At 48.5% G+C, this 12,885-nt stretch overlaps 1 protein-coding gene across 1 annotated transcript; it reads left to right on the plus strand.

Annotated features, from left to right (window-relative positions):
- Positions 1-7,346: 7,346 nt before the first annotated feature.
- On the plus strand, positions 7,347-12,242 carry LOC120688435 (cytochrome P450 84A1-like). The gene is made up of 2 exons (XM_039970756.1): positions 7,347-8,398; positions 11,334-12,242. The coding sequence occupies exons 1-2, from the start codon at positions 7,457-7,459 to the stop codon at positions 11,964-11,966; spliced, it is 1,575 nt and encodes a 524-aa protein (XP_039826690.1). The 5' UTR covers positions 7,347-7,456; the 3' UTR covers positions 11,967-12,242.
- Positions 12,243-12,885: the final 643 nt, after the last annotated feature.

A 12,885-nucleotide genomic window follows, 5' to 3' on the forward strand; every position in this document is an offset into this window, starting at 1 on the left:
GGGAAGTATGCCTGAAGAGCTATGCTGCACTGCCTTTAGCCGCACCCAGCTGTTTCCAGACTCTAGTGTCCAGTCCAGTGCATCTTTCAGGCGGGTCGGCTGCCACCTTCGGTTAAGCTCCAGGGTCACCATGATAGCTGGAAAAGGGTTAATTTAGCCCAGTTACTTCTTAATAAGCCTAGACCTATATGTATGCCCTTCCTCTTGGAGTGGATCTGGTGAGCTAAAATGGGGAAGAAGAGATCAAGCGAGCTAGTGGTTTGCACCATTTGATCGGTTACGAGTTGGTATGTTGGTTATATTTCTTTAACTTGGATCCAAACAGGTACGGTGCAGCTGAACAATATACTCCTATTAAGTTGTTGAAAGTTTCAAGTATACGTGGAGTGGGAGAGGAACCCTCATTGCCTATAGGAGGCAAGCACAAGTGGGAGAAACGGTGTACAATATGAAGAGGGTTGTCCGGTAAACTGTCCCTATTCTGCATCGCTGACTTACACTTCTTAGAGCGATGCAGAACTTGTTTTCATTTTGTGCGTCATGCTTAAAACAGAGCCACGCAATCACACAGCTAGTGCTCCAAAAAAACATAAAAAATTACCAAAAAGAAGCTACCCCCATTGGAGTTGATCTGTGATTGTGAATGCGAATGATGAATCGGTGAACCGAGGCAGATCATCATTCTTCTGCACTGGCTGATAAAATTAGCCGATGAAAAGGTGAGGAGCTGCTTTCTGGCAAACGCACTTCAGGGCCCCATGCATATTCTCTGTATGCTGGATTGCTGATGCTGATGCTGATGTGGTATGCTTGTTCAAAGCAGTTTCCTTGCCCCGGTTTTATGTGCCTATGATGAGCTCACCCACTAGCGTTCTTATTCTTCAGGATTTCTACAATATAAGCCATACCGTCATCTCTGCTCATTTGGTGAAAGATCGCGGCGCGACAGCTGCTCTTGATGTGACAAGGTAATATCCGGTAACCCAGTTGACGCAAGCCCCTTTAGTAGCATTTTGTTCCTTCAAGGATGCTTTTGTCAAAAGTGGCAGCGTGTGAGACCGAGACCTATCAGTTCGTGCGTGTGCTTTATACGAGCTGTAAGTTACTCCCTCCGTATCTTTTTACTTGTCGTTAAGACAAGAAATTTTAGTTTATTTTAGTGCAATTGTTTGGTCTGAAATGTCATCTATTAAGATATAGAGGGAGTACAATGCTACACGAGTATTTGTAGTGTGAAAAAAAGCAGGGCACTTTTAGGGATCAAGTCAAATTAAAGGTAATTGCGCAATCACTTTCTTTCTGTGCTTAACTGTCTTCACATAGAACGAAAACTTCAAAGTGTCGAGTTCTTTGAACGTTGATGCCACGATTACGTGGCGATGACGATGCCAAAGCTGCTGCGTGGTCGTCGTCCCTCCATCATTTCCCTACGTCAAGCCGGCCCTTGTTTAGCTTTATTTTGAAAAAAAAAACCTTTTCCCATTATTAGGGATGATCTATGTTCATTAAGGAGGTAATGAAGCATCTATTTTTAGGAGTTTATTAGTAGTAGTAGGCCCATGTAGCTTATCCACTAGCACCACCCCTCTAGCTCACCAGCTACCAGTAGAGCTGCGGCAGCTCCACCAACCCAATATTTCATTTATTTTCCTGAAGAATCCGTCGGCAATATCACTGGCTTGATGCGGCACTGTTCCGCCGTTGACACCATGGCCGGCGACGCCGTGAGTAGTCTTGCGCCGCCGCTTGAGCCTCGTCGAGACGACCACGCCGCGACAGCGAACTCCCGGCCCGGCGCGGCGCGCCCAGCGCGCGCTCGCTTGTCGCGCGTGCGGGCGGACACTGGCGCCTAGCGTACACACGCACACCGCGCGCGCACAGGCTCGGTTGGTAGCTAGAGCGCGGACGGCTCTGCCGAGCCCGACGGATCGGAGCAACCATGTCCGCGCCCAGCACGGTCACACACTGAGCCGTTGGACATGGCGTACAAGCGACGGGGATGGTCGTCTTTTCCCAGCGCCGGGGGGTGCATTCCTTGACCAGAAGGCCGCAGCTGGAAGAACAAGTGGATGGCATCAGCGACGCTTGGCGCGGTAGGTGACGCCGTAGCTGTCGAGATCGTTCGGGTCGTATCTAGCCTCGCATTTTGTTCTACTGGACGAAGTGTATACTAGTATGCTCATAGTGTGCGGACGATAACCTCTTGTTCTCTCCAATATAATGGCACGTACTCTTCGTTTTCAGTTGGCATCAGAGGTTGAGAAAAATGCCTAGCGTGCATTTCGATCTAGCTAGGGATTATTTTATCTGTTGTCAACTTGTCATGCATCAAACTGTATTTTCAGAGAGATTACGGATCGAAAGTCAGTTTTGGGATCATGATGTGAGGAAAATAACGAACAATGGAACAGCCGACGATTCAACCAGGACCAGGCCATCAATCCAGAAAGTCATCAGGAGCAGCATCACGAAATGGCCATGGCTCGCACGCATTTTTCTCCCGCTCTTAAATGCCCAAACTCTGAACAAAGCAAACAATTGTCGCGGTCGTTCTAGCCGCGCAGTCCATCACGTCAGTTTCTGGTAGCCGATGGGCCGGGTTTGATTAATTTCGCTGGCCTGTAGCAGCGTCAGCCGTCGGATATCCCGTAACTACCTGGGCCCGCCACGACGTCACGGGCTTGGGCATCTCGGCATCGCTGGACGCCGGCCAGTCACCCGTGGATTTCAGGGTTTTTTTTTTTGATAACAGTGGATTTCAGGGTTTGGTGGCTCCTCCATCTTCCGCGGGGTTTGGATGTACTTGAAGATACATGCATCTTAGCTTGCTGCTTTTCATGTTGTATCAGCTGCTGGTATGTGTTGTGCATGTATACATGTTTGGTCGACCGAACCACCATGATAGCAGTAGAAAGTACTCGTCAACTCGTGCATCTCAATTGGGTTTGGATGTACTTGAAGATACATGCATCTTAGCTTGCTGCTTTTCATGTTGTATCAGCTGCTGGTATGTGTTGTGCATGTATACATGTTTGGTCGACCGAACCACCATGATAGCAGTAGAAAGTACTCGTCAACTCGTGCATCTCAATTCGGTTTTTACTTTTTAGGGGAGAACGAAAAATCTAAGGCACATGGCTGCAACGGCACACCACCATTAACGACCTCTCCAAGCAGACACCAGACAGTCCCATTCTGCCACTGGTTGGAAGGGCATCGGCTATCAAGGCCGCTCATCCAACACCACTATACCTGTTAGGTCACCGTTCGTTCTAGCGACGTCCCCGTGTACTCTCATTGTCTCCCCTTTTCTTATATACCTTTTAAAAGGACGAGGTAAAGTGTGGCAAAGGTTCAATGGTCTCATTCGTTTTTTCCCCTTGTATGTACCTTCTCCTTTTGTCCAACACAAGTATCCAACTTGTTTGTGAAAACTGGGCCCACCTGTAAACGGCACAGGCACGGGCATCATGTCAAGTATTAATTCCAGGGTTTATTTGCAACAAGTGGACCTGCTACATTGCTGATGCTAACCCATCCAAGAACTTGGTCAATGATACAATGCCCGGCTAATCAATGATCATTATTTCTTCACGATTGCCGTTGTTGTCCAGTTCTTAATAAGGGTCTGATTGGTTGGTTGCTTTTACCGGCTTACCACCTGGCTTCCCGAATGCGACGTCTTCGTGATTAGTTAGCTGGAGCAACGCCAGAGTAAGCTGCTCTCACCTAGTGGCCGGACTGTTCTTGCCAATGCTGTTCTGGGCGCCCGCGCTGTCTATGCCATGTGTTCTACTCTACTTCACAAAGGCACTATTGAAGCAATTGATGCCAAGAGGCGTGCTTTCATCTGGACGGGGGACACCACCTGCACGGGGGGGGGGGGGGGGGAGCAATGCAAGGCTGCTTGGGAGCTGGTTTGCTGGGATAGAACTCGTGGTGGGCTGGGCATTAAGCGCCTTGATCTTCAGAACAAGGGCCTCCTGTCCAAGTTTGTCGACAAGCTCTTGCAGGTTCCGACCACCAACTGGCAGAAATGGTTTCACCTTATGTATGGTGATGGTGCTGGCAGGGACCTTGGAGACGCACATCACCTGGACACTGCGATTTGGACTACTCTCCGTCAACTGCTACCTACCTTCCGAAGCTGCACCAAAGTTCACCTTGGCAGTGGTCAGTTTACTAGCTTCTGGTTCGATCATTGGATTGGACCACAGCCGCTCGCCGACTTGTTCCCTGCTCTGCTTTCCTTCTGCCCAAGACCCAACATCACTGTTGCTCATGCCTATCTTCAAGAGAAGTGGCTAATCCCTCTGCATCTGCGTCTGACCTCGGTGGCCTCCTCGCAGCTGGGTGCAATCCAGCTTGCCCTGGCTGATGTTGCACTCCTACCACACATCCCGGATCGTCGCGGCATCGGCAATGATCTTCAGCCTTTCTCCTCCCGTGGCTTCTACTTATGGCATATGGAGCAGCGACCGATCGATAGCTTTTCTGATTGCATCTGGTCCAACGCTGCCATCCCGAGATGTAAGCACTTCCTCTGGCTGGTGCATCACAACCGGCTGCCCTCTGCTGCCTTGCTCCACCACCACTGCATCGTTGAATCTGCTCTGTGTCAGTACTGCAGCGCTTATGAGGATCAAGATCATCTGCTGCTGCGATGTCCTCTTGCCCGTGGGTTACTCAATGGTATTGGTTGGAACATTGCTCCTCACTTGACCTCTTTCAGAGAACTTTGGGACCTGCCGTATTTCTCTGATGAGGTCTCCCCGCGAACTCGCTCCACCATTATCACTGCTGTGCTCTGGAATGTCTGGAAGGCGCGCAATTCTGTTGTGTTTCAATTCCTTGTTCCCCACAGTTGCTAGTACTTGTTTGGCTATCCTCCAAGATGCGATCGCCATTGGACAAAGCTTACCTCCACGCGTGGTGTTCTGCTCTCAATGTAAATTAGTTTGTACATAGCTCCCCCCCAATACTCTTTTTTGCTGTAAATTCTGTATGTACAACGGCGGAGCCAGGAGAAAAATGTAGCTGGGGCAGGTACAACGGGGACTTCGCCGCGGGCTACCTGCAGCCTGCAGGACCCGGACGCGCTGCAGCAGGGTGGCCCCTCTGGTGGCCCGCCGTAGCGCCGCTGGTGGTTCTCCCATCGGTGTCGAGCTCCAGCACGCTGAACTCGACGGCTGGCCTAAGCCCCGCCGCCAACAACAGCCACAATAGCGGCGGTAACGGGTCGTTCGAGCTGTCCACGCAGGAGAGCTACAGCGCCAGCCAGCTGCCCAGCTGTCGTGGCTGGAGCTGGGCACGAGTAGCGGTGCTGCCGCCGCCTTGGACCAGTACGGCGCAGGGGCGAGCCCTTGCCGATCCTGCTCTCCCACCATGAAGGCTGCGCCGCCGCCGCCGCGGCGTGCCCGCGTTGCCGATGCCGAGCGGCGAGCACTAGGTCTGAGAGGAGGGAGGGCCGAGGGGATCGATTGGAGTCTGGAGCCTTGGAGTGGTGGGCCGTGGGCCTCTCACCTGGTTGGCTTAGCTATTAGACTTTGTTTGAGCTTGGGCCGTTGCCTGCCTTCTATGCTGGACGCGAGAGAACGAGCGGTGGGTAACCGCCGACCGGCGAGGCGAGGGGCAGCCGGAGCTCTGGAGGATTACCGGAGAAGACAGGGGTGTAGTGGAGCAACCACAGCGGTAGCTGGGGCAGCTGCCCCACCGTGCGCTATGGGCAGCTCCGCCTCTGTGTACAACCTCGCATATTAATACAAATGTGTTCAGGCTGGCGTTTTGCTGGCCGTAGCCCCCCTCAAAAAAAAAGCAACGCCAGAGTCTGGTTCTCACGATGCAAAGTGTACCTTCGAGCCAGGCTACGTGAATGGAGGCAAAATGAACGTTTCTAGCGGGTCTAGCTCGCTGCATGCCTAGACGTGTGTGTTGCTGCACCAAAACAGAGACGAGCGGTGCAACCAGTGGACCACCCAATCAATTTCCCTGCACATCCTACCAGCATGCAAACGAGCAACCAATCACCGTCGGGTCGCATGCCTTGGGCCTGGCTCCGTTGAACCTAGCTCCCCTGGTGCGAGACAGGCTCCGCTCGGACAAGAACCAATCACGCCCTAAGTATGCATTGGTGTGCTAGTGCCTACACTCGGTCCACTTAATCGATCGGTAGCTTTTCACCATCATGGATTAGATTAGCTGAGCACGAACGAGTTTAGTTCAACCGCAGCATGTACCTTTTGAACGATTGGATTGGAGTTCTCGTGTTGAACGTTGAACGAGCTGCCGGCCCGAGGGCATGCATGCGCTTACTATACTCAGAGTCAGCTTGATGTCTTCCTAATCGTTTGATCCAGCAGTCTTCGCCACTAGCTAACGAGGTACTTTATTTCGAGTTCATAGCAGCCGCCCATAAACTTGCTGATAGAGTACGTACGTGATGGAACACAGCCGCCCATAAACTATAGCAAAAAAAAACATTACAAAAGCGATCAATTGACAGAAAGATTCGCGGCGGCATCTCTATATTCAAGTGTTGTTGCATCTGCCAACTCAACCTTGGACCCAACTCGCATGCGACATTGTAACTATGAATAATATCCAAAAAGATATTTACTCGGTTAATGTTCATCAATCTTGCTGGTGGGAAATAAATATAGCAAGGAAAAAAACCAAGATATACGCTAATATACAGTTGGCTAGTTTTAATACAGTAGCCCTCCAGTCAGAAGTAACTGTCGTTTTGAAATACATGCATGTACTCCAACACGTTTCAACTTTGACCAGCAGTATCTGTTGTGTGAATATTTCGGATGAACCTTTTAAAATAGTATGGCCAACAATAATTTCAAAATGTGTAAATTCTACAGTATTTTAAACACATTTTGTAAAATTATATTCATGGTTTGGTTATTTATGCCAAGAGGGAGTAGGATTCCTTGCAATCAAATTTTCCTTAGATTGAGCATTTCTATATGTGGCTAGTGGATTGGATTCCATCCGAGCTGAGCTACGCGTTTTGAATCCAACAGTGTCGAACGAACATGGTCATTTCTGGAGGAGCCAATCTTTTATACTGCAACTACGTACTAATATCCTTTGTTCTCATTTTCAACTAACTGTACCTTTATTTCAAAAAAAATAATCAACTGCACCATGGGTTGCTACTCCATCGCCTTCTGGATCATGATCAGGAAGGCATACGACAATGCATTTCAATAAAAATATTAAAACAATAATTACGAGAAAAAAATGAGTTCATATATACCCATCAGTCTCAATCTCTCAACCTAATCTCTAATAAGTCTTCCTCTTCACCTACTCCTCCACCTATATAAACCCATCACCTCCCTCATTTCTCCTCAGCTCTACTCCAAGAGCACTCTACCACCACACTAGCTACAATCTAAAACCTCAAACGGAAAGGAAAAAACAAAACAAAAAGGTGTTGCCGATCATGGTGGCCGTGCCCAAGGTCGCGATGGAGTGGCTCCAAGACCCTCTGAGCTGGGTGTTGCTGGCGTCTCTGGCCTTATTCCTCCTGCAGCTGCGGCGGTGGGGCAAGGCGCCGCTGCCGCCGGGCCCGAAGCCGCTGCCGATCATCGGGAACATGACGATGATGGACCAGCTGACCCACCGCGGGCTGGCGGCGCTGGCCGAGCAGTACGGCGGGCTGCTGCACCTCCGCCTGGGCCAGCTGCACGTGTTCGCGGTGTCGACGCCCGAGTTCGCGCGCGAGGTGCTGCAGGCGCAGGACGCCGCCTTCTCGAACCGCCCCGCCACCATCGCCGTCTCGTACCTGACCTATGATCGCGCCGACATGGCGTTCGCGCACTACGGGCCCTTCTGGCGGCAGATGCGCAAGCTGTGCGTGATGAAGCTCTTCAGCCGGCGGCGCGCGGAGACGTGGGTGGCGGTGCGCGACGAGTCCGCGGCGCTGGTCCGCGCCGTGGCGTCCAGCGCCGGCGAGGCCGTGAACCTGGGCGATCTCATCTTCAACCTGACCATGAACGTCACCTTCCGCGCCGCGTTCGGCACCCGCGACGGCGAGGACCAGGAGGAGTTCATCGCCATCCTCCAGGAGTTCTCCAAGCTCTTCGGCGCCTTCAACGTCGGCGACTTCATCCCCTGGCTGAGCTGGATGGACCCGCAGGGCATCAACCGCCGCACCCGCGACGCCCGCGCCGCGCTGGACCGGTTCATCGACAGGATCATCGACGAGCACATCAGGCGGGGGAAGAACCCCGACGACGCCGACGCCGACATGGTCGACGACATGCTCGCCTACCTCGCCGAGGCCAAGCCCAACAAGGACGGCGGCAAGTCCGCCGCCGGCGACGTCGACGACCTGCAGAACACGCTCCGCCTCACCCGGGACAACATCAAGGCCATCATCATGGTACGTAGTATACGCGTCCTCTGACCTGCTGTCACACTGATCACGGCGGCTTTGCCGTCATCAATTTAATCGGTTTTTAACGTGATCAAGATCCTGAATCCTGAGGCGATTAGGACGAACAGTAGCAACATGTTTCACGGCACCTAGCTAGCACACAAGACAAAACCATGTGTAGCCTGCCCTGGAGGACGGACTACAGCTCGTGCTGACCTGAAAACGGGCAGTGTTAATGAAATATTTCCAAAGAAAAAATGTCCATAAATGGCGTCAGTGGGACCTACATATTTATAGTAACTGTGATTCGGTCTAAATATGCTACCATACACATAGAGGGTGCACGTGCTAGCTGGATTCAGGGCTAGATTTTTGGTAGTGAATTGTAGTAGCTCTGAACTCTGAATAGTAGGTGTTGATGGATTGCCAAACCATGCATACCGAATTGCAGCAATGATTCAATCAATCTACCAGGCGTAGGTAGCTGAATACTACCATAGAAACTCTATTACTACTTCAGAGAAAAGCATTTTTTTTCATAGGAGATGTTCTTTTTTTATATGATTCTTTGGACATGTCTGGACTTTAGGGTCACTACTAAGCATTCTTTTGTCACATGTTTCTTGGGCAATGTTTGGCAGAGGTATATAAAGTCTAGATATGTGACAAAAACATGGAAGTCATAACTGTGCCTCACCTGCCCGAGAAAAAAACTGTGACGTGCTCCTCCTACTAGTACCTAATAGTAGTAAGATTTCTCGTTTATCTTGAACATGTACTTCCTCCGTCCATAAAAAATGCAACTCTAATTTCTAGAGAAGTCAAACAATTTTAAGTTTGACCAAATTGATATAAAAAAATTACTAACATTTCTATCTCTAAATAGACTTAGTATGAAAATATATTACATGACTAATCTAATGGTATTTATTTTGTAATTTAAATATTAATAATATTTTATATAAATTTAATTAAATTTAAAATTATTTGACTTTTCGGGAAACGGAGAAGGGCGTTCTTTTATGCAAGGATGGGGTGGGGGGCATGCCTCGCGATTCCGAAATTCTTTCAGATCATCCTCTTTATTTCGTGCTGTGGGGTCGTTCCTTGACGCAAATACGTAGCTGGACCGGCACCAATAGCTAAGCCACTGTCACGGTCGACGTATACCTGTATTTTTTTTTTTTTGCAAACGATAGCTACATCTACGGCTTGACCACTTTGAATTGCTCGTGATCGACGCATGGACTACTACTCCTTTCTATACTAGTTTGCATTCGACGTCATCCACTCCTTTCTATATGCATGGCACCTTACCAACTCTATACGGCATATAGAGTTGGTAAGGTGCCTCAAATTTTAAATTTAACCTAAATAATTTAGGAACCAATCTATACAATTTTGAGGTAAAACATATAAGAGTTAAGTTGGATTATAAGAATAGCATTAGAACCATTATGCGTTACCGCACCTAATAGCGATGACTTCCCTTTCTACCTGTTTTGATATATCCTCCACGGTCTCCGGAGACGCCTGAGGTCAAGATAGACGACGTAGCCACGAGCTAGTTGGGTGCGGTGTGGTTGCCGGTTGGTACAAATGATTGATGACTCATACGTTTTCTTTTGTCACATTTAATGTACATCATTGGCTTATTTGCACAAGCTATATATATAATCTAATTATTTTTTTAGAAAAAAACTAACGGACGATATGTAGTGAGGTGTTTGTTTGTGTTCATTTAGCATGAATAAAATTCAATTACATAGCGTTTGTATATATTCTTTTACTGCATACTTCGAAAACAGCACTCAAATCAAGTTTAATCTAGTTGTAGCATGGGTACCATATGCGTTCTTAGTGCCTTTTTTATATATACAAAAGATGGTGATACTTAATTTTGCACTTACTGCCCCTGCATCACTCTTCAACCTGTACTATGATTTCTCTTCCTCTGTTGAAAATAAATAGCCTGAATGCTTCCAAAGATTCATCCAACCATGCATTCGGGAAGGCTATCCATGTCACTTTTGGATGCATCCTTTTAACCTTTGTTGTGTCAGATAAGCTTGTCTCACCTTAGCTTGGTGCGTGCCACCTTGTCATGTAAAAAGACATCATGGCCTGACTGCTACCGCTCCCCTATCTTGCCACCACCAACGGCTTTGTTTTCTTAAGAGATGATAGTTGAAAACCATCACGGCTGTAACTTATACCACCTATGAGATGAGAGTTGAAAACCATCACGGCTGTAACTTATACCACCTATGAGATGAGAGTTCCAAGGTGAAATAACAGGGGCCAACTTATACCACCTATGAGATGAGAGTTGAAAACCATCACGGCTGTAACTTTTGCACCGCCGCGGTATGCACTTGCGTGATCCAGCTGAAAGCTTTTCCATCATTGTGATAGAAATAACATCATACTGCCTCTATTTTTATTTACATGTGTACCGTTAGATTTGTCCTAAGTCAAAGTTAGCCAACTTTGACCAAAGCTGTAGAAAAATGTAGCAACAAATATACTACCTAACATATGCACTATATATCACCATATATTTATAATGGATTCAATAAAATAAATTTGGAATTGTAGATGTTATTATTTTTCTCTATAAATTCAGTTAAATTTGACCAAATATGACTCAGAATAAATCTAATACGACATGAAAATAAAAACAGAGGGAGTAAAAGGTAGTCTATCGTCATTATGATTACAAAAACTGTAGCGAAATCCCAAATGGATGGTAATAGAGTAGTACGTACTTCTGACGTTTTGGACAATCTAATTAGCTTGTGCTAAACATTGTAGTAAATGCCGTTTGATCATCAATAATGTTATTTTGAATTCCTCCCATTTTTTTCTCTTTACCTGCTTTATTATTATTTTGCCTAGAGCTAAACTAATATGGCTGTTCATGCATGGGCGACGGATGCAGGACGTGATGTTTGGCGGGACGGAGACGGTGGCGTCGGCGATCGAGTGGGCGATGGCGGAGATGATGCACCGCCCCGACGAGCTGCGGCGCCTGCAGCAGGAGCTCGCCGACGTGGTCGGGTACGACCGGAACGTGAACGAGTCGGACCTGGACAAGCTCCCCTTCCTCCGGTGCGTCGTCAAGGAGACGCTCCGCCTGCACCCGCCCATCCCGGTGCTCCTCCACGAGACCGCCGAGGACTGCGTCGTGGGCGGCTACTCCGTGCCCCGGGGCTCCCGCGTCATGGTCAACGTCTGGGCCATCGGCCGCGACCGCGGCTCCTGGAAGGACGCCGACGCGTTCCGGCCGTCGCGGTTCGCGCCGGACGGGGACGCCGTGGGGCTCGACTTCAAGGGCGGCTGCTTCGAGTTCCTGCCCTTCGGCTCCGGCCGCCGCTCCTGCCCCGGGATGGCGCTGGGCCTCTACGCGCTGGAGCTCGCCGTCGCGCAGCTCGCGCATGGCTTCAGCTGGTCGCTGCCCGACGGCATGAAGCCCTCGGAGCTCGACATGGGCGACATCTTCGGGCTCACCGCGCCGCGCGCCACGCGGCTCTACGCCGTGCCCACGCCCCGGCTCAACTGCCCCGTGCACTGACGATCTATCAAGGTAGCAGCGGATGGATCGGACGCGCGCGGCAAACTGTTATTTCTCTTCTATTTGTGCGTGTAACTGTGTTTTCCCTTGGCTTGGTGGCTTAAATCATGTCGATGCTATAGGGCCGGGCAATAAGGTAAAAATTGTTGCTCATATATATATATATGCCTAGTGTAAGAACTCAAGTTGTATAAAATGGATGCTGGTCGATCACTGGTTCGTGGATTTATTTTCATGTATAATTTAATGCATTGTTTGCGTTGGCCCCTTCCTCCACATACAAGATTGTGATCCCATTCTTACATGTATTTGACATCATCTGTGGCGTTTTTATTTTTTCTTCTTTTGCGAAACACAGTACATATACACATGGAAATTAAAGTCCCTATTTTCATATACACATAGTATACACCTATAAGGCTATAACCTATCTATCTATCTATACTTACTATATAAAGGATGAAAGAATTGAAACCCTTTCTCACCAAGATTAGGCCCACCTTACTTCTCACAGAGGCCCCACTTGTCAGAGCGAGAGGTTTGACAGAAGATGTGGAGACCCATGGTTTTGACATTTCTAAAATGTTCTGCCAAAATATTAATACTTTATACACCAAGCACGTTTATTTACCCACCTTTGTACCCCTTATTACTTTCCTTGTGTAACCTTAGCATGCATTTTAAGTTTTTCTAAAATTTATCTATTTACTTTCCTTGTTCACTTAGAATTGATTAATTACTTTTCTTGTGTAACCTTAGCATGTATATTATTTTTTTCCTAAAATTTCTCTATTTACTTTTCTTATTTACTTAGAATTGATTAATTATTTTCCTTGTGTAACCTTAGCATGCATATTACTTTCCTTGCAGATCGATGCCCAGGGCCTGCACATCGATGAGAAGTTGAGTACGTCCAGCA

This window comes from Panicum virgatum, chromosome 9N (assembly GCF_016808335.1).
Source record: "Panicum virgatum strain AP13 chromosome 9N, P.virgatum_v5, whole genome shotgun sequence".
Taxonomy (NCBI): domain Eukaryota; kingdom Viridiplantae; phylum Streptophyta; class Magnoliopsida; order Poales; family Poaceae; genus Panicum; species Panicum virgatum.

What these genes read in the sequence shown, in the direction of transcription:
- LOC120688435 (XM_039970756.1), top strand. Translation starts at nt 7,457, where the DNA reads ATGGTGGCCGTGCCCAAGGTCGCGATGGAGTGGCTCCAAGACCCTCTG. An exon ending in ACATCAAGGCCATCATCATG is followed by an intron (nt 8,399 to 11,333) that starts GTACGTAGTATA and finishes CGACGGATGCAG; the next exon opens with GACGTGATGTTTGGCGGGAC.